General features: G+C 33.2%; 1 protein-coding gene across 2 annotated transcripts in view; it reads right to left on the bottom strand.

Moving 5' to 3' along the window:
* LOC106458573 (dedicator of cytokinesis protein 7-like) overlaps nucleotides 1-23338 on the bottom strand; it is a 77653-nt gene that overhangs the window by 50963 nt on the left and 3352 nt on the right. For both annotated transcript variants that reach the window (XM_013918091.2, XM_022384836.1), the window contains exons 3-15: nucleotides 23109-23287; nucleotides 22735-22806; nucleotides 20556-20781; nucleotides 19318-19542; nucleotides 18560-18645; nucleotides 14554-14620; nucleotides 13838-13987; nucleotides 13486-13548; nucleotides 12854-13022; nucleotides 12118-12314; nucleotides 9419-9512; nucleotides 3529-3809; nucleotides 1209-1279 (exon numbers count right to left, since the gene is read on the bottom strand). In XM_013918091.2, coding sequence (XP_013773545.1) covers nucleotides 1209-1279; nucleotides 3529-3809; nucleotides 9419-9512; nucleotides 12118-12314; nucleotides 12854-13022; nucleotides 13486-13548; nucleotides 13838-13987; nucleotides 14554-14620; nucleotides 18560-18645; nucleotides 19318-19542; nucleotides 20556-20781; nucleotides 22735-22806; nucleotides 23109-23287 — 1880 coding nt within the window. The remainder of the gene's footprint in view (nucleotides 1-1208; nucleotides 1280-3528; nucleotides 3810-9418; nucleotides 9513-12117; nucleotides 12315-12853; nucleotides 13023-13485; nucleotides 13549-13837; nucleotides 13988-14553; nucleotides 14621-18559; nucleotides 18646-19317; nucleotides 19543-20555; nucleotides 20782-22734; nucleotides 22807-23108; nucleotides 23288-23338) is intronic.

Below are 23338 nucleotides of genomic sequence, written 5' to 3'. Positions count from 1 at the left end.
TATTTTGTAAAATACAGTCACATTTCACTTATAATACATTATTACTATTTACAAATAAGTTCTTAAACTTATTTTTCTTAAAACATAGAACAGTAAATAAAGAATTATAGAAAACAATTATATCTTCAAGTTACGAACTTTGTACTCATTTGCTGCTTTCTGTAGGTTGCTAAGCATTACCAAATTTTGCACATGGAGGATGTGAAATGAAATAATTTTGTTAGGTTTTATATATATTTTTTAAATTGTCAAAAATCATAAATTACTATATCAATACCACAGAATTCCACTATACTTTAACAAGCTAAGTAACTAAGTTGCATTTGGGTCTAAAAAATATGCAAGTTCAAGCTCACCTTACCACTTGAAATCTAGCACCAAAAGAACGAGTTTGCCACCCAAATACTTCAAAGAGGCTGAGGAAGTCGCTAGGGGGACATTATGAGCTTTCACTTGGTTTTTCACACATCATAGACAAAAGTAGGTGTATGTAAGCAAGTCCTTCCAAAAATGGACAGAGGTGGGTGGGGCCACTGTGTTTGATTCAGTTAATGTAGTGATATCTCAGCAAAACAAAAATAATAGGAGGTTCTTATTTTATATTCCAGCTTGTAAATATCGGTAATTTGAGTTCCTAATTCGTAAGAAGCTATAGACTTTGTATTTCGACATCACAAACATCTAATTTGAACCAATGCTGCATTCGACATAACCACGTGACACACAAAATCTATATGTAGGAATTTCTTTTAATGTTTAATTTTAAATTAAGGAATTAATTAATGTATAATGCTAAAATTTGAATATAAGCTACAATTTTATACCAAACTTATTCAAACACATTCATAAAATTGTAGTTCAATAAAATTTTAAATGCAAGTCTACAAACGTAATGACATGGTCTTTGACCCAAGACCATAGGAAGACCCATATAGAAAGGTTAAAGAGCTTGTTTGATGAGTAATTTAAAAGAATAGATTGTTTTCATCAATGCTACATATTATTAAAATGTAATATAAACATAGGTTTAACATGGTGAGTAAAAGACAACTAAAAACACCATATCTATAATGTAATATTAATTCACAATGTACTGTAGTTTTTCATAAACGTGTGTAACACTCTAACTTACATCTTACACACACAAGGTGCTAACACTCAAATTTACATCTTATAGGCACACACATATACAAGGTACTAACACTCACTTATTGTGGTAGGTAACAGTTGTATAAGCCTCCTGTGAAAACTCGGGGCAGCTGGACTTTCCAAATATAACCTTTATAAAGAAACATAAAAATATAAACACAAGCTCTTCAAATGAGTAAGTACCAATTGTTTATAAATACTTAAACAAAACACTACAATGTTGAAACAAATAGTAGACACCTTCTGGAGGAATGGAGCCCAGTAATAGGAGCAAAGGAAAAATGGAGGTTAGTATCATTAGAAGAAATAATAGTGACAACAAAAATATGACACAAGTTTAAGGAAATACTGTAAAAGACAGATAAAAAGACACAGGTTTTCAGATGTTGATTTTTCAATAAAAGACTAAAACATAAATTAACAAAAAACTGTGCTAAAAAGTATAAGCAAAAGTAAAATTAACTGAAACAAAGAAAAACCACTGATGGTTATGCCAGTGACAATGGGAGAGAAGAACCAAACCTACTGCTGGTTATGCCAGTGACTGTGGGAGACAAAAAACAAACTTACTGCTGGTCATGCCAGTGACTGTGGGAGAGAAGAACCAATTGTACTGCTGGACATGCCAGTGACCATGTGAGACAAAAACTAATTGTACTGCTGTTTTTACCAGTGACCATGGGAGATAACAATCAAACATACCGCTGTTCATGCCAGTAACTGTGTGAAACAAGAACAAACATACTGCTGTTCATGCCAGTAACCGTGTGAAACAAGAACAAACATACTGCTGTTCATGCCAGTAACTATGGGAGACAAGAACCAAACATGCCGCTGTTCATGCCAGTATCCATGTGAAACAACAACCAAACATACCGATCTTCATGCTAGTAACCATGGGAAACAAGAACAAACATACTGCTGTTCATGCCAGTAACCATAGGAAACAAGATCCAATTGTACTGCAGTTTTTGCCAGTGACCATGGGAGACAAGAATCAAACATACTGCTGTTTATGCCAGTGACCATGGAAGACAAGAAACAAACATACTGCTGTTCATGCCAGTAACCATGGGAAACAAGATACAATTGTAATGTCATTCATGTCAGTGACTGAGAGAGACCATAACCGATCATACTGCTGTTCATGCCAGTGACTGTGGGAGACAAGAACCAATCATACTGCTGTTCATGCCAGTGACTGTGAGAGACCATAACCGATCATACTGCTGTTCATGCCAGTGACTGTGGGAGACAAGAACCGATCATTCTGCTGTTCATGTCAGTGACTGTGGGAGACAAGAACCGATCATTCTGCTGTTCATGTCAGTGACTGTGGGAAACAAGAACCGATCATTACTGCTGTTCATGCTAGTGACTGAGGAAGACCAGAACCAATCATACTGCTGTTCATGCCAGTGACTGAGAGAGACCATAACCGATCATACTGCTGTTCATGCCAGTGACCGAGAGAGACCATAACCGATCATACTGCTTTTCATGCCAATGAGTGTGGGAGACAAGAACTGATCATACTGCTATTCATGCCAGTGACTGTGGGAGACAAGAACAGACTAAAAAACTGTTCAGCACCAATGACTGTCACCCCAATTGTTGGACTCCATTCACCAAAGAGAGAAAAAATAACTTGTGTAAATAAACCAAGTACAAATACACGAAAACAAATTTTAAAACAGACAAAATTAAAGACTACTTCATTCTATAATACATGTTAAAGCACACTTTTCAAGTTGTTATAAATAAACATAAACTAACATCAATTTTTACAAAAACATTTAAATTGTTTAAATTTTTTTTATTTTGTTGAGAATCTTGTTTCCATAACAACAAAATAAACTAGAATTGTTGAAAAAAGATTTGGAACTTTGAAAAATATAACAATTAAATTATATGTGCTAAGGCTTTTACTTCATCTTTTGAGTACTGGATGTCATTAACAGATATATTTGTAAGCCTAACAACAACAAAAATTATCTTTTATTTTACAGTTGCAAAAAACTAAGCATTAATTGGTTACTTTAAACTTTATTTCAAACCACTAAAGTTCACTTTAAGTATAATAATTATGATGTGTTTTACTTGACATTGTGTGCAACTAAAGTATAGTAAACCATTTTTCCAAGATCAGGTTTCAATAACTTTATGTGAAAAATGTGGCATCATGGCAATATTTATTCAAGAAATCAAATATGGCCACTTCCATTATTCTCAGTCTAGTTAGAATTTTTTAAGATCTAGATTTAAAGAAGTCTAGATTATTTAAGATTAATAAGAATGAAAAATGGAACTGAAGTATGGCTACATACAACATTAGATTGTTTGTGCAAAAAAACCACAAAGATAATAGGATTTACTAACTGGCAGAGCACAGTGTTCCTCTTCTCCAGCCATGAACTGAGTCTTACAAGCTATATTACGAGCTGATCCTGGCCTGTTAGTAAAGTTCAAGTCTTTTGGATAAACAAACATCAGATTTTGATACACATAGTGGGGCACAAAAACCTCCTTTGGAGGAAACTCCATCAATTCTTTTGTTGGTCGTCCTTTTTCATCTGGGTAAGGATGAAGACGAGTTAAGTCTGATGTCAGACAATATCTGACTTCCTCTGGACATGGTGATATGTCTAGTTTTAACGTTCCTACAAGAAGAATTGAAATATTTTATACTGAATAGGATAAAAACAAGTCTGATGTCAAACAATATCTGAATTCATTTGTTATTCAGTCCCTTAAGAGTTTTTTCAAAGTAAAGAGTGAATAATAGTATTTCAACTACACTATGTCCATAATATCAACTGCCTACAACATGTTTCACTCAATACAAAGCTTATCAGGCTGGCTGGGATACAACATAGTAGTGATCAGAATACTATCTACATAAGCTATTTCTTCTTCTTGGAGAGTCTCAAAGGGACTGAATAATGAATCTAGTGATAAAATATAACAGGCCTAATATACTATGACAGCTGTAATTAATTATAATTATGCTTTCCCAATTTAATTAAAGTTTATTATCAATGTATGTCAGTGAACTTGGTATCAAAATATAGTTTATAATTTAGACTTGTATGTTATCTAAATTTTATCTTCTTAATTTCACATAGAAATATTAAACAAATTCTCAATCTTCATTTTTCCATGTCACATGATGTGTCTGAGCTTTGATTTTTCCCTTTCAAAAGTTTCTAATATTGAAAACAGTCTGCTATAATTTAAAATCAATTAGAAACACCAACTATACATAATTTCAAGCAAGAATATCAAATTTAAACCTCCTATCTTCTTGATTTCCTCAGATATCAATAAATCTGTTACATCAATCAAAGATTCACCTCCTCTTTATTTCTGACTTTCAAGGTTGTTCTATTAATCAACTTTGCATGGTTGATGGGCATCTTTACAATCAATAGAAAGAGCCGATGCTTTGTTACATAAAGTTCATCAGAGTTATTTTATTTTAAGATCTATACAATAATCATCTGTTGTAGTTTCTTTTTATGCAGACATCGTTTGCCTGCTCCAAATGTCTAACGGATATCCTAAACCTGTTTATAGCTAACTTACAAAGTCAAATATATTATAGTAACTTTGTACATTCTATTCTAGTGACTGGTAAATATTTTTGTTTCCAAACTGTGTTGTTGAAAGCAAAATGAATTCTTTTTTTTGGGCACCTAAATTTGTGAGACTCAAAATGGGTTATGGAAGAATGTCTAATTGAGTGCATACAGTACAGAGTATGCAGTAAGTGCTACAAATCATTCTTTTTTATGTATATTTTTTATCTATTGTTACATATTTTTAAACAAAATTTACTAACATGTAAACATTATAAACTTCTCAGTTTAGCCTAACAAAACTTCAGTAAAATAAAATTATATTAGCTTGACCATGTGTAACAGAACACCTCACAATTGTGTGGTATCTCTAGAGGAAAGAGTTAGTTCACTCCTGGAGTGATTTATTGGTTTTTTTATGTGCAGTAGTCTGCTCAAAGTACAACAATAAAACCATAAAATTAAAACAAAGCAGATGTGAAAAGGTCAGAAGATAATTAATTTATATCTTTTTGCTCAATACTGCAGTCAGTGAAGAAGAAAAAATTGTATCATTCATTATATTTTTTATTTTTCAACTTTTCATTTCACTCCACATTGATGATTTCACTACATACAGTGCAGTGAAAATAAGAGATAAAATATAAACTTTTACCAAAGTTAACATTCTCTTAAACTGAAACTGTATTTCTTATAGATACTTACCTTCTTCTCAAAAAAAGCTTCCTCGATTTATACTGCCCTCTATTGGCACAAATTTTCACTCACCACTAGCTTTGATACTTTTACTTACCTCATGTACGTTAATGTGAGATATCTGTATACCAATATGCAAATGCAGCAATAGGAATGCGACACTACCTGTATTGTAACTAATGCCCTCTCTAATCTTGCAGCCATTAACCACTTTGAGATTGGTCATATCACACCAAACCACACTCGAAGTGGAGAGGATGGGGGGGGAAATGTGAGAAAAGGTAAGTATCTATCGAAAATACCTTTTCAGTTTAAGAAAATGTTAGCATCTGATACAATAACTTACTGGAGGATGATCGGAAAAAGGGCTCCTCAGCTGGAGGGGCAAACTGCAATCTATATAGATGGTAGAGTGCTACATTCAACACCTGGCAGCATCTGGAATTATACATCAGGTCCCGGGTAGGAGGGGCATCATGCCATCTACACCAGCAGAATATCCCCACCCTACTCTCAATTGAGTGGTATTATGCACAATCGGGAGGACAGGCCTCCATGGTCCACCACCCAAGTGGCTAGGAACTGGTAACTGACAAGGACTCTCATACTCCAATAGAAGAAGGATGGAAATAATGTATTAAGATGAGTTCCAAAAAATCCAAATTTGGGACATCCCACTGAGCACATAACCCCTGAAAAATGTGAGGAACCAAAGATCACTCCGTAGGGAGATTCTTGTGGGATGGGACACCTGATCCACAACCAAATTCATGGCACATGCCAATACAGAAATCCAATGTTTGAAAACAGAGGTCTCTCAACCAAGTGCCCCCTTGTCTGGTGATGTATGAGACCACCATAGAATTTTCATAGTGGACCATTACCAATTGGCCCCCGAAGATCCTGCAGAAAATGAAGTAAAGCTCAACAAACAGCAAAAAGTACCAATAGGTTGATACGGAGAGAGGACTAGGTAAGTGTCCAATGCCCTGAAACCTCCTGAGTGCCAAGATATGACCCCAACCAGAAAGAGAAGAATACATAAAAAGGTGACATTCTGGACATGAAGGGGAACATCTATGGTAGTATTGTCCTGATCCAACCACTTGGTAAAGTCAGTCTGTAAGAAAGGGGAAGGGTAAGAGGGTCATCTAAGCAATCTCAAACAAGGCTTCATTGGTCTATCAAAACCAACTGAATATGGCACATGTGGGTGCAACCAAGAGGAATGAGGGCTTCTGGAAAAGCCCACATCCCCAAAAGAGAGAGAATCTCTTGCACAGTAGGAGGAGAGAATGAGATGCTGCATACGAGACGTTCCATAGTTCTCAACTGAAGTGGAGAAGGTTGGGCCCGACTAAGGAGGGAGTTGAAAACACACAGACATGAACCAAATATTGTGTGTGTGTGAGAAAAGACTTCACCACTTTGACAAGCCAACCCACCCTGGCAGATTCCTGGAGAAGAAATTGAGTATGTAGGACTGAGTCATCTTGTGAGGAGGCAAGAAGTAACCAGTCATCCATACAATAGTGGAAACGAAGGCCTCTGGAATGAAGCAGGAGGGCAAAAGCCCGAACCACTTAACAGAATATGTGGAGCTGAGGCAAGTCTGAATGGAAGTGCCCAAAACTGAAATACACATCCATGATGAACAAAGCAAATATACTGTCTGGATGCAGTGAAGATGAGGATATGAAGATATGCATCCAACACAGTGACTCATGTCATCCACAAACCTGGAATGAAAACCCAACGAAGAGCTAAGTACGACTCCATGGTGAACTTGGAAAAGACAAGGAACTGGTTTAGTGATGGTAAATCGATGACTGGGTGTCAATCCTCCGTCTTTTTGGGAACAACAAACAGACAAGAGTAAAATCTTAGACAAGAATGATCTCCTTGTTCAAAGGCATCCTTGTGAAGTAAGTCCTGAACCACCTCCAAAAGATGAGGAGGGAAGGAAACAGGAGTGAGAGACAATGGGGAGAGTAATGGAAGAGTACGACCTGACCTTCACAGACAACATTCAGAACCCATGGAATTACTGCAAAGGACCTACAAATGTTAGCAAAGTGAAGGAGTCTGGCCCCCACCAACCAATAACACCTGATGCTGGATGCCCTGAAAATAACACCTGTCCATATATCTGGTAAGGGATTGGAAAAGGAAGCAAGACTCAGGGAGGGGAACAGGTTATGGGATAAACAAGAGGCCAAGGATGAGAGGGGGTATTCAGATGGGCTGACTCAACCCTTGATGACAACGAGTGGGGGATATCCTCAAACACCTATCATTGCAAAAAATGGTGCTATGCCCAAATCACACAATGAGATGGAAGGTAAGCAAACCCGAGATAAAATGGCATCTCAACTGATATGATACCAACAGGAAGAGGAAGGGGAAATGATGAATAGGCTCAGACAAAAGGTGAAGGGAAGATAAGGAATGGATAAGGGTGGTAAAAGTAAGACAAATATGTGAATGCTGTGGTTGGGAAAAGGTAAGTAAAGTATCAGAGTTTGATCCCCATAAAGGGAGAAATGATTCCAAACCCAGTGAGTCTCAATAGTGGAAGTTGGAATGATGATAAGTGAGAGTATGATCCTCCATAGTATGTGTGGGTGGAGGCATACTAGCCCCCAAATGTAGTTGCTTCCCAAAATAACTCAAATGCACTCCAATATCCAGGAAAGGAGGAAACACTAAATAATGACCCAAAGGCTCTTCCCCAAGAAGGGCACAGGTGGAATCATAGGAAACAGGAGATAAGGACAGAACAGAACATACCTGATTAATCAACTTCACAAAAGGAGGAGGTCTGGGAAATTCCCACAAAATGACACACGACTGACAGGCATATTTAGAAGGGGGGAAAAAGCTGTCCAAATCCTCGTCTTCCTGACCACTCAAATCCTGAGCAGGAATAAAAGGGCAATCGTCAGTTAACTCTGAATATTGCATGAAATTGGTCAACTCCCAACATATTAGGGCCATCATGTCATGGGCCAATACTTGGGGCTCTGACCCAGCGGACGTGGTCAGTAAATCTGCTGCAGCACTAACAGCAGATGTAATCGAGACCACTTGAAATTGCGATAGCATAATTCTCACAATAAAAAAAAAAGAGAGAAGATAAATAAAATAAATTGTAATTCTCCACAAAAATGGTAAATAACAATTGAACTGAAGTAGAAAAATTAAGAAAGTAAAAACTTGCAGAGAAGTCAATAAAACTGCAAGCAAATAAAAAATACTATTCAGTAAGATTACCAATCAAGAAGTAATTAACAGCTGCAAAATTAGAGAGAGTGCTAGTTACGATAGGGGTAATGTCACATTCCTATTGGTGGAGGACTGCTGCATAATCATTTGCATGTTAGTATCACGTTAACATATGTGAGGATAAGTGGGAATATCAAGGCTAGAAGTGAGCAAAAATTTCCACCGATATGTGGCAGTATAAACTGAGAAAGCTTTTCATGAGAGAAGGTGAGACATTGTATCGGAATTCTTTTTTAAATATTCATTTTTACTCTTAACATGAAAATCAACTTTCATTCAGACTGAGTTTTGGAAGTTCACAGACAAATCTTTAGTAAAAATACTTTATGATAAAATATGATTTTTTTCATTCAACTGACTTGTAGCATTCACTAAGAGCCTGCCAAGTTTTATGAAGATACAAAATTCAGAATTAGAGTGAAGATTATCATGTACAGCTTTTTGACCAACTCCATGAAGAAAGTTAAATAAACCAACTTTACATTACCAAGACAATGTTAAACAGAAGTTATTTTTGTTGAGAGTTAAGGAGTTTTTGCCCCTGACCTTAACTTCTATTAACAAATAAACTAATCTAGCTTTATAAGTAAAACATTATGAAATTAATTATATCTCAAACTTTTCCAATGTTGGTTGTTATCTACTATGTATTATAAAACAGTTTTATTTACTTCAAACAGTGCAGACTGATTACTAACTTTTATTCTTACCTGGAATACATTTGAGTCTTTTTAAAACTGACGAAGATCGCTTCAGTTCTAGCAATAACTTGTACAAGTCTTCGTCTCTCAGACGATCACTTTCCTGTTGAAAAATAACTTTATCAAGGTATTACTGACTAACACAACAAAAGAAACACAAAATTATTACAACACTTTTTATTGTCTATAAATACTGACATATGTACAACAGTAATGATACAATCACACGTATTATTGTCTTTAAATACTGACATATGTACGACAGTAATGATACAATCACGTGTATCATTGACTTTAAATACCGACATATGTATGACAGTAAAGATACAATCACATATGTTATTGTCTTTAAATACTGACATATGTACGAAAGTAATGATACAATCACATATGTTATTAGTCTTTAAATATCTACATATGTAGATTATAAAACATAACTAAATGGTAGGTTTCTGTCACTCTATTTACATTTCACTTACATTATTCTTTTAAAGAAAGCTAGAATAAAACTAACTTGACTCTTAGAATTAAATTAATAATAGAAACCTCAGGTATAGCTGAACAGGTAAAACTAACCAACACACTGTATTATGGGGAAAAACTTTAATTTTGGCTCAACCTCGTAGTATTATAGCATTAAATATTAGAGAAACATTAGAAATAATGAAATATAAAAACAAAAAGAAGTATTAAATAGAGATGAAGGACCAGCAAGAAAATATGTTGATATATGGCAAGATATAATAATTATAAATAAAAATTAAAAATTAGACCAAGGGAATATGTAAATAATAGTGAAGCAATGTGAAAAGGGATAAAAGTATAAAGCATGGCTTGTAAGAGTCTTGTAAGTAACTCCTAAAGATGACGTAGATCATGTCGAAACTAGTACTTGTAGAGTGTTGTTTTAAAGTGGAAGTCATACGGCTTCAATAACATTTTAATTGTATAAATAGTAAAGTTGTTTTTAATTATTAATTATAATTTTAAATATTACATAAGTGCCAGTAATCCATACTTAACTTTTCTCTTGTTGAACAACATTAAAATTTAGACAAAAAATTTATTATTAATATTTGAAAAACCTGGCATAACCTGAAGAAAGCAATCTGCTGTACAACATAAATGGTTTTAATATCCATTACAAAAAAATTTCCTTTATAAAATATCAGAAAAATCAAAATGATTCTTTGTACACAAATAACATTATAGAGTTCCTAGTTTCTACTGACTTTCTGCAAAATATTCACTAGAGAGTATATTTATTTCAAAACACAGACACTAATCTGTCAATAACAAAGACAAATTTTGATTTCATCCAAAAAATTTGAAATTCTTCAAGGTTTTAGTCTGAAATCCACCAAGTATTTTATGTCACTGGTCTTTAAAATAACACAGGCCTGTGAATTTAAATTTCATAAAAGTTGTTTGGTTTTAATAACGGATTTTCCATAATTCACCTATGCAGATTTCGAAAGTAATATTAACTCTTTTTTTTTTTATCACATACAGATTTTTTACAAATCAGGAATAAAAAAACATACTTAGATCAAATTATCATTTCGTTTACCAGAATGAACATTTTTTATTATTATTATGTTTGTTAACAAAAATACAAACAAACTGAAGAAAAGGGAAGAATTCTGATGTCAAATGAACATACATCCTTATTCATCATAATTTTTTGTGTGAAATCTACGTCTTTTAGTCTCAAAACTACATGTTGTGGTCTTTCTTCTATGTATTACATCTAGAGCATCTCATTTCAATGACCAGCAGTAACCAGCCATCATGCTGATGTTCCACATTCCCTCATACCTCCTCTCAATATCCCTGATGTCTTGACATCCCTGATCAAAAGTCTCCAGCGGAGTAGGTACAGGAACATCAGGTCCATGAGCAACAGGTCTTATAGCTGATTGAAGGTTCAGATAAGAAATTTCCTTTTTATTTCAAGCAAAAAATAGCACTCATCTCCGTGGTTTCTAGGCTCACACCAGACCATTGGAATTCCAAAAGGCAAAGACTTTTTCTTACCTTTAGTTCACTGTCCCAACTCTTTGGCACAAATGGTGGAATCATTGTGAAGGCCCCATGTTTAGTCTTAGTCCCCAAGTTTTATTCCAAAATACGCGTAATATGCTTTTTGAACAAATTCTATAATGTTTTGCCTTTGTTTCTTTACAACAAATTTACCACAAATATAATATATGTTTGGGTCATTTACACAATATCTTATTACCATAGCGATGAATAAATAATATTGAAAAGAAAAAATAATGTCAAAGTGCATGCACAAACAAATACTATCCAGAAATGACACATCATGTGGCCTGTTAACTGTTTATATACTAACGGTGTGTTTCTCATGGGTTCTAGAACAATTGATAAGAATCTCACGTCACGACTGATCTAGAGAAACCTATAGCCAGTGGTTGTCATCATTTTAAGCATAATAAAATGTGACCCAATTTCAATGAAAATGATTCATTAATGTAAAAGTACATATGACGCTTTGTGAAAAATATATACATGATGGAGAAAAATGGATATCATTTTCGGATTCAGTAGAACATGTAAAAATTTCAAGACAATAAAACCATCGCAGGCCTGTGTAATTACTAAAACTGTTATTGAAAATATTTTAAACTGTCCGAATAGAGAGAAATCTTATTGTTCTGAGAAATTAGAAATTCACTGATAAATACTTGTTTAAAAAAACTGTTCACAGTGAGCGTCACTGCTCGAAAGTTGTCTAAACTTGAGCCAAAGTCATCAGGTGACCAGCTTCTTCTTTTCTCACACCCACTCCTTCTTTCAAGAGAACCTCGGCGACCTAATGACCCAGAATCTCCGGCTGACTTCTTACGGAAGTTTTCCAAGGAGTTGTTGCTTCCTTTTCGATCTAAAAAACATCACACATCAATCCTGCAACTTCTTAAAGTTGAAAATGTTTAAATCGAATAATACCATCTTAGTAATAGCCTGATCATTAAGTTATTAAAGCATTAATAATTAAATGGTGCATCATGGTTTTGATCTGGACAATTTTTTTACAAAGGACAATAAGACAAACAGGTGACACAACACATTATATAAACGAACTAACATAAGAAAATGAAAAAGAAATTATTGTATTAACTTATGCAGCAGGTTACAACCTAAGAAAATAGAAAAAAAATGCAATACTGAAAAGTACCAGTCCTTAGAGGAAAAAGAGATTTTTTGTAATAGAAAGAAAAAAGAAGAGAAAGAGTAGATAAAAAGTGAAAAAAGGATCCCAAATTTAGCAAATAGCAGCTACTCTATCCATAAAGAATCATGTGCTATATCGTTCTTTTTCATGAATTCCCGATACTTATATTTAGACTGAATAAAGCACTTGCATAATGTAGAAAGTGAGTTTTTCCATCCAAACTGTAAACTATTAGTGAAGATGTCTACCTAAGCTATTTGATCTACTGCCATCTTTATTTGATACAGAATCTCTGTCTAAACTGTTAACTCCATTGAAGATGTTCATCAGGTAAATAGCTGTCCATGCAAATGGCATTCTGTATTTCCCAAGCCTGTCACAGCTAGACACAGCATTGCTTTTAACCTTATCTCGATTCTATAAAAGAAAGTACAGCTTATTACTTTATGTATCACAAATTTTAAAATAAGTATATATATCCTGAAACATACGACAATAACTGGAATTGTAACATTACTCCAATTAAAAGTAAGAAATGTTCACAAACTAAAATAGAGATCTGTCTTGTGGAACAAGTAGCTAACAAAACAATAGAAAGACATAGCTTGTTTATAGCAAATTACTTATTTATTTTAGTAAGTAAATAAATAAGAACATAAATAGAAAAATATATTTGCTTATAATGCCCAAACACAGTATTTTGGCCAATTTGTTTCTTGTTTTGCATATTTATTCTAGACATTATTACTTTAATTTAATATAGTTATATTATCTCCATCTGGAGGTGAGTGTATGTCCAGTAGTTATACCTTATACACTGTACATCTACATTTTTTTCACGTTTCAAGTTACCAATCCCTTCTTAGTGAAAATCACTTACTTTATCATCTTTCATATACGGTTCAGCACATTCATTAATGTCTCCCTGAAGAACTTTTTCCAGCTAAAACAAAGTTTGTGTACAGTTTTAGGTGCATGAAGAATTAATATAAATACCTAATTTATAATATACATGAAGGTAGATATAAGTGAGGCTAAGTAATACCAAAAAATAACTTACATTTAGGCATGACTTAAATGTTTGCATTAAATATAAAACATAAAAAATAATTTCCAAATCCCTACAAAATCTTTCTCCATGTAAAATCAACTCTAGCATTGTTCATATTCACTGATAAACTAACTTAGTAAAAAAACAAAATTGCCAGGTAAAGTGATAACCTAAAACATACCTTAACAACCAAGAACAGGTCAGGGGAAGGGTAAGTGATGTTAAAAATACAGGAGCGACTAAGAGTTGAGATGTCTTGATATGGAACGTGAGAAGAAAGCATTCTCTTAAAAGGCTCTGGATTGAGGTCAAAGCAGAAGTTTTCTGAAACCTAAAATTCAGGAAAATAAATCTTATATTCAAATAAATAATAGAATTGTACTTCAATTAAATCTAGAGATTTTTGAATGTAACTGAATTAATAGAAATCTCATGTCAAACAAAATTGTGTAAATAACAAACTTGAATTAGTAATAATGAGAAAGAAAGAAAGAAATAGATTACTGACTTAACTCTTTAAACCCATAATTTTTTGCTCGTTCTGCCGGAAATATTTTCATGATATCCTAATAATTATCACCAAACCTTATAAAATTTTCAATCTATTTATAAAAGGTTTTTGGATTAGTTTTCAGCCAAAGAGACATAAATGTTATCAGATACTGTAACCGTCTGATGGGTAAATTGGGATTTTCAGCTGGATGCTGGCAGTGTCCACTCAGGTTTAACGAGTTAAGGAAATGGGAGGTTTTTATGATATTTTATTAAAATCCTAAGTCATACAAAACTACTAGTCATAAGACATCAGAAACTGATACACACTTAGCATAAAATTTTCAATTTATAAACAAAGCCCTTAAATTTTGTAATCACATAATAATATTTTTTCAGTTCTACCTTTTTCTTTTCTTTTGCATCATATAGTGCCATGATTCCAAACAAAGGTTCAATTTCCAGTTCTAGTCTGGATAAAAATAAAAGGTGCCTGTATTAATAATAAGATCAACAGTTTAATGTTTTTATACGTTCATTTTTGTAAAGAGCTATCAAGCACACAAATCATCTGTTTTTCTGCAAGAACAGGATCAACACTAAACTTGTAAAGTTATTTAATATCACCTGATGATGACAAAACCTTGTTGAAACGTTGTACATTTGCTGTTATGTTAAAGTTTTTCTTCATTACCCATTCATGCCATCTCCAGCCATTATTAACATTACATGATGTTTGGTCAGCTTAGGAGATTTAGGTTAGTCCTAAGTAAATACAATGCAGAAAAATGCCAAAAATAAAGAAATATATATATACACACACATATGTATTTTGAATATTTTAACCAATACTGTAATGGAACAGATACAATACAGTGCTTGCTAGGCAAAAATGTGGGTTATTAGAAAATAATGATCTTTAAATTTAACTCAAAAAGGAGTATAAAGAATATATATTTCCTTCCCTTAATTTCAGTCCAGGAGACTTAAATAAACAGAAGAATGTGAAACCTTCCTAATGAAATACCACATACAAATTATTGTTCAACCAGATAACACAAGTTAAACATGTACCATGGTATCAAGACATTATAGTAAACAATAGAATGTGAAACCTTCCTCATCAAATACATATAAAAATTAGGGGCACATCCAGGCAACAATCAACTACTATATACAAATTAGTGGTGCACCCAGGAAACACAAGTTAAACTTGTACCATGGTACCAAGACATCATATCATTTTGGCCAGTTTCAAAACAATCCATCATTTCTATTTGAGAAATAACACTCCTTCAGATCCTCTGTCACGTCATCACAACTAAAAAGTTCTAGTTGCAATGTTAGCACACAGATGAATTTCTTGATATTAGTCACTACATGAATAGGGTACAAAAAATTCTAACTTTAATCATAGCAAAAATATTAATAACTGCCAATTAAAGCTGTTGTAAAACATGAATTGCATTGCATGTTTTAGGAAAATGCATGTATAGATACTTCTAAATTGAGTTTGTCTTGTCTAAGGATGATAAGTGACTTTTGAATAAGTAGTACAATGAAGTAGTGCAATACTTGATTGGTTATAAAAGGAGTCATTACACTAACTCACCTATCTCCTCTGTTACTAACACCATAAAGCTTCAATACTTGACTGGATATAAAAGGAGTCATTACACTAACTCACCTATCTCCTCTGTTACTAACACCATAAAGCTTCAATACTTGACTGGATATAAAAGGAGTCATTACACTAACTCACCTATCTCCTCTGTTACTAACACCATAAAGCTTCAATACTTGACTGGATATAAAAGGAGTCATTACACTAACTCACCTATCTCCTCTGTTACTAACACCATAATGCTTGTAAATGACAACTCATAACTTTTATGTCTAACAAAGAGCAGTATGCAACACACTTCTTTAATAGTGTTATATTAAAAATTTAATCAAACAACTTTATTTTCAATGTATGTCAATAAACCTGACACAAAAAGATAATTTATAATTCTAATTTTCATATTATCTAAGTTTTAACTTATTAATTTCTAAAAGAAATGTGTAAAAAATTCTCAACCTTCATTTTTCGGTGTCACATAACATGTCTGAGCTCCAATCTCTTTACTTCCTAATTTTCTAACATTAAATAAGGATTGCTACAATTTCCAACCAATTAGAAACACAATCTACACATAATTACAAAACAAGAATCTAAAATTCAAACTTCCCGAGATTTGCTGAGATATCAATACACTTATCAAACCCACCACAAACCCCATTTCCTCCGAGTTTTAGGATTGTTTATAACCAATAGAAAGAGCAGGTTCTCTTCTACATTAAACTTACAACTGTCCTTTTGACCTTAGCAGGGAGAGTATTCAGGTGAAAGAAATTTCTTGTTATGTGATCATGATATTGTTTTTTTTAATTTTGTGCAAAGCTACACGAAGGCTATCTGCGCTAGCCGTCCCTAATTTAGCAGTGTAAGACAAGAGGGAAGGCAGCTAGTCATCACCACCCACCACCAACTCTTGGGCTACTCTTTTACCAACAAATAGTAGGATTGACCATCACTTATAATGCCCCCATGGCTGAAAGGAGGAGTGTGTTTGGTGTGACAGGGATTTGAACCTGCAACCCTCAGATTGTGAGACGAGCGCCTTAACAACCTGGCCATGCCGAGCCCATGGTATTGTTGCTCTGAATAGCTAATGGAATTTGTTTAACTTGTTTATAGCTTGCTTAGAAAACTGGATAAATTATAATAGTTTTGGGACATTCCATTCTAGTGACTAATATATTTTTTGTGTTCTCACAAGCAAATTTGAAAGCTAAATTGATTATTTTTGGGTAACAAAATTTGAGAAACTCAATAAGGCTTAAGGAAGAATGGCTTCAGTTTTGCACAAGTGCAAACCAGTTTGCCAGCACAGAGTATTATAAATCCTTATTTTTATGTAAATTTTTTGTTTCTTGTTATACACTTTGACAAAAGTAACTAAAATGTAAAAATTATAAATTTTTCAGCTTAGTCTGACAAAACTTCAGCAGAATAAAAAAAAGTCTAAAATTCCATATGCTTGAGACTAAGCAATATGTATGTTATGTTTCATAATATGGTCATGTGCTGTTTACGTTATTGTATGCCAGAAAAAGTTATGATTTAATGCTTTGGAGAAACAAGTATTACTGCCCCAAAGGATAAAAAAGTTCTCCAATAAAATCATAAGAAAAAACAGATGTGAAAAGTGTAACAGGTGAAACTGTTAATACAAATGATTTGGTAAAAAGTTCTCCAATAAATTCATAAGAAAAAACAGATGTGAAAAGTTTAACAGCTGAAACTGTTAAGACAAGTGATTTGGTAAAAAGTTCTCCAATAAAATCATAAAAAAAACAAAAAACACAGATGTGAAAAGTATAACAGCTGAAACTGTTAAGACAAGTGATTTGGAACAATTTGATCAATACTTTAGTCAGTTCAGAGACAAGAAATATGTTATTCATTCTATTTTATAGTTTTCAACTGTACATTAATGATTTATCTACTGACCCAAGAATCAAGTATACTGTTAGTGTTAAATAAAATAGAGATAAAATAAAAATATTACTGGAAAAAACAAAAATACATTTGATATTCTTTTAGTAGGTTCTAAATACATGCGAAAACTGTAAAATGAAAAGCATTTTTATTCTTAACATGAAAATAAACTTTCACGCTGACTGACTTACTAGAGGCTTCGTAAATTCACAGACAAATCTTTCATAGAAATACTTTATTAAAATATCTGATTATACAACAGACTTTTAATGTTTACTAAAATCTTACCAAATGTCCAGAAACAATTCAGAGTTACAGTAAAACATGAGAATGTACAGCATCAGAGATTCAGGACTGGTCAATGTGACTGACCCTGTGATCAGATAGTTAAAATTAAAAATAATTTCTGAGTGAAAGTGAAATGTATAATAATATGTCAACCACACAATAACTGCTATATCCAGTGCTGACAAGGCCATTTTTCTAATACCAGAGATCCTCAGGTCAGGATAAGACAAATATAGAAGTGGTTGAGATGCTATGTATATTAACAAACTGTTGGTTTGAGCTGGATTAAGTTGGTAAAGTGTGTTTGTGACATTTTGTTCATATATTGATACATACATATATATACATGTTTACCAGTGATAATAATACAGTTCTCCAGGAAAAGCATTTTGATATTTTGTTCATGTAATGCTATATTGTATATATATATGTTTACCAATGATAACGGTCTACACATTCTATGGGGGACATAATTTAAAATCATGCTAGGATGGCAAAGTAACTAAAACTGGCCCTGAGCAAAATAAACACATTTTAATAGTACAAGTAGAGACACCTGGTGAAAGTTCTAATATTTACTTTAGTTGCAAGCACTTGACTAATATTCTGTGTCCCAAGTGCTGTTTGGGTGTCTCAGCAGGTAGTCTTCTTTCAATCACATCTTCCTGTAAGAAGAAACAGCTTAATTATTTGTATGTATACAGAATTGAAAAACTTTAAGTGCTAATGTCTGTGTCTGGTGTAAAGTTGACAAGGGTAAGAAAAAGAGGATCAGAAACAGGAACTTAAGAGAACTATAACAGAGTAAATAAGAATATAAACTTTTATAATATTTCAATGAATAGTGATGAGCATAAAAAATCAGCAATTCTAAAGTTGGAATCAATTATACGAAATTCACATTTTTTTAAAACCTTTCCAAACCACTAGGATGTCACTGATATTCCATGATTCTTTCATTCTTATAGTCGAAGTGTTTAACCAAATTACACGAAGACTTAGAATAAACTTTAGTAAACAGATTCACATTTTGGATTAAAAAAATTCATACAGTTTGATTTACTTTTTACATTGTGAAATTACAAATATTTTGTTGTGAGAGACTATTTTACAAAAACATTTGTTTACAGAAAAGAGCTGTACAGAGATGAATGTTTCAACATTTATTATAAATTTCTTTGTAAATTATACAAAATAAGTTTTAAATACTAACTGTAAAATATTTCTGAGTTAAACATTGTTGAAACGGAGTAATAATTATTATTTTCACTAAAAGTTTGAAATTTGATATGCAGGTGTGCACTCGATATCTAAAAGATAATGATAGGGTTAACAACCTCATTCTGAATTCGGTAGAGAGCAAAGAGTCCTTCTTGTCTGTTTTCATGTCTTTTAAGTTCATTCAGCCTATCAAGTTCATCTGCTGGTGCCCTATCCAGAAGCGAAGCAATAAGCGAATCAGACTGGGAGTTGTGTAGATCAAACACACTACTAGCCCAGCTAGCCCGAGGAGTGTCACCAAGGTTAACAGACTGTCGATTTGAAGGTGGCAATGATGAGTCCTAAAAATACAATAAGCTCATTATAATAACAATTATTGTTTTACTTACAAAATCTAACTTCATCTGTTCTTCCATAACAGATGCTCACAATGACTTCTTCAAGAAAAAAAGAAAATTATGGATCTACAAAACTAACAGCAATTAGTTATTTGGAATTTCATTCTTGAAGTTTTGTGAACATATAAACAGAAGATACACAAATAATAGCATCCATGAATGTACAGATGCCTACTGCTGATGTAGGAAAAAGCCTCGCAACTGAGAATTTCATTCTTGAAGTTTCGTGAACATGTAAACAGAAGATAAACAAATAAAAGCATCCATGAATGTACAATGCCTACTGCTGATGTTGGAAAAAGCCTCGCAACTGAGAATTTCATAATTCAGAAAAACTGTTAATCAAATTATAAAATTCAAACAATTTTTAACTGAATTATAAAATAAAGTTAAAGGAATGCTGCAAATGTATATTACACTCAATTACAGTTGTTAAACCATCAAACTGTGCAAGTATATCTTTTATGTTATTTATCAGATACCATATTTTAGTAACTAAAATTGTAGTATTTGGCTACAACTGGTTTATGTTTCTACCTTGCTGGTAATGAGAAGAAGTTTGTGTAAAACTTGAACTGAGTTATTGTGAATGCCTCCAAAGCTGAGAGTTACTAATAACAGAGGTAGTACTAAATTAACTATCAGAAGTAAAGAAAATGTATGATTAAAATGCATTACAGCTAACCTGTACTATGTTGACATCTTTTTTTGAATATTATATAGAACACTTATAAACTGCAGGATAAGCCTCAAAGCTTGCATCATTCCATGTTTACTAAAGTGGGTCAGTCTGAAAAAGCTTGATGAAAAAACACAACTGTAATAAAATTAATATATCTGTACACTGCATTTAGCACTATACTGTTTTCATTAAACTACTCAGTACACCAACGAGAAAACAACAATAGTTAATTCACAGAAGACATGTTTGATAGAAGTCAGTAAGCCAAACTCACGGAAATATCTTCGTCTTCAGCTAGAGGAGGCTGTGAAGGTAAGGGGAGAGGTGGTTGGTTTGAGAAAGGCTGAGATACACATGTACTTGCTTTATCAGAATCTTTTTCAAGAAAGATTTCTTCTTCCAGATCCACCTCAAATTCTTGCTTTGGTGTAGCTCGGACCACTGTGGCTTGCTCTAGTGCTCCATCGTGCAGACCACAGCTGGTGCTGTACTGCTGATACCTCAAGAAGGATTAAAGAAAATGTTAATGCACTAAAGACACCCTGTACCCAACTTATTCCACTTTTATTGTGCACTCTGCATGTAGTATAAAATATTTTAAAAAATATCTATATATACTCACTGAAATATTTATTTGATATCCAGGACTCATTTTGTTTACTATATTAAAATTCTTACTAATAATTAAAAACTTTCATTGATTTTGTTCTATACAAAAGTGTTAACACATCACCGTTATAGCTTTGTCTTTATATCATCAGTCTTACTAAAACACTGTTTCATTCATTAAATACTTTTAGTTCTTATATAGGAATGTTGACAGATCACCGTTATAACTTTGTCTTTATATTATCAGTCTTACTAGAACACTGTTTCATTGATTAAAAACTTTATTGACTACAGTACAGAACCAATTTTGATAGCATTTTCCTACCTTTCTGCTCTGTATATAGAACCGATTCTGGTAGAACTGTCCTGCTTTTCTGCTCTGTATACAGAACAGATTCTGGTAGCACTGTTCTACCTTTCTGCTCTGTATTTAAAACCGATTCTGGTAGCGCTGTTCCACCTTTCTCCTCTGTATTTAAAACCAATTCTAGTAATACTGTCTGACCTTTCTGTTCTATATTTAGAATCAATTCTGTTAGCACAGTTCTACCTTTCTGCTCTATATTTCAAACCAATTCTTGTAGCGCTATTCCACATTTCTCCTCTGTATTTAGAGCAATTCTGGTAGCATTGCCCTACCTTTCCCCTCTGTACTTAGAACCAATTCTGATAGCACCGTCCTACCTTTCTGCTTTGTATATAAAATAGATTCTGGTAGCTTTGTCCTACCTTTCTGCTCTGTATATAGAACAGATTCTGGTAGAACTCTCCTACCTTTACTGCTCGATATTTAAAACTGATTCTGGTAGCAATGTTCCACCTATCTCCTCTGTATTTAGAACAGATTCTGGTAGCATTGTCCTACCTTTCTACTCTGTATTTAGAACAGATTCTGGTAGCATTGTCCTACCTTTCTGCTCTGTATATAGAACATATTCTGGTCTACTTTAAATAGAAATCCAGAGACACGTCATTTTTGAGTGGATTATTTTAATTTATTTTTTACTTTATAACAACATTTTGACCTCTTGTGTGGTCATCATCAAGTAAACTGTCTTGTAAAAAACACATCCATGCAAAATACCAAATAAACAGCTTTAGGTCAACCCATGTATAAGAGTCTTAAAATCTGCCATTTGCAGCTAAGTCTTAATCCTAAAAACTAGACAGTTTCCCTGATGATGACCACACACAAGTACATGTAATTGAAACATTGTTATAAAGTTTAAGAAATAATAATCCACTCAAAATACTGTGTATCTGGGAATGTTGTCCTAGTTTTTTGCTGTATGTTTAAAACCAATTCTTGTAGCATTCTCCTACCTCTTTATAGTTATATAAAACATTTTCTAATCAAAATTATGAATCTCCAACAAAATAATTTTATAATAAAATGGCCAACATAATAATGACAAAAAAGGCAATTCAGTCTAAGAAAATCTCAAATTAACTGTGTTGATACTTGTATATCTCATATAATTTACAAAAAGATTTACTTTTGTACCAATTTATTTATAAAAGCTATGTGCAAGTCCAAATTATCATATACAATTTAAGGTTAGATGTTATTTTGGTATCCTGAAAAGCTAGTAAAAACTGTTAAAATGGATTTTTCTACGTAAGCAACATTTAACTGCACATGACCACTGTGCTTTGCCAGCTGCTACAAATCTTTATAAAGGTATAATCTGAAATGCTGGAAAATAAAAAAATTTTCTCACCTGATGCTGAAGGACATTTGTTCACAAAGTGTTTAAAGTACTCCAGTCCATACTGAGTATTTCAAAAAGAAAAAAACGATCAACTCTAGTGGCAAAAAGATGAGCATGAAAGTTTTGTCTTACCTCCTATTGACAAATACCCAGTCTGAAGTATAACTCTGAATACAATCACTGATGTAGGGGTCAAGTTCACTCCTAGCCAAGAAATAAAAAACAAAAAAAGGTCAGAGAACTGCTGATTTCAATGACTAAAAATGTCTATAAAGAAGTTAAACTACTACTGTTCTTAGTCTAAAAGCGTTACTAATTTAAACTGTATTAAAAGTGCTGGTGGATTTCAAATAAACTACGTGCTCTAAAAAACCTATCCCAAGTAGCTGTCATAATTCTGTTGGCTAAGTTGAAGTTCACTTCTTACAGCTATTTATGTTGCTTTCATTTTTTTGTGTTTCACCTGTTGTACATCAGTAAGAATTTCATAAAGAAATCTGGCTTACTCATTTTCTTCTGGTATGATTGGCCTAACTGTGCGACATTTACGAGGAATAATTCCAACTTCAATATCATCTGCAGGGAATTCCAACAGATGACGAATTGGGTCATGGTCAATTTGTTCTTGGTGTTGTTGGAGAAAATCTTCAAAATCTACAGGATCCACCACATCGCACAATGGTACCTTAAATATAACCAAATATATCTCATGAAATAATAGGTCTTGAATTTCATT

The sequence above is a fragment of the Limulus polyphemus genome, unplaced genomic scaffold (genome assembly GCF_000517525.1).
Source record: "Limulus polyphemus unplaced genomic scaffold, Limulus_polyphemus-2.1.2 Scaffold488, whole genome shotgun sequence".
In the NCBI taxonomy this organism is placed as follows: Eukaryota; Metazoa; Arthropoda; class Merostomata; order Xiphosura; family Limulidae; genus Limulus; species Limulus polyphemus.
The sequence above is the reverse complement of the archived record's forward strand: the minus strand, read 5'-3'. Positions and strand labels throughout refer to the sequence as shown.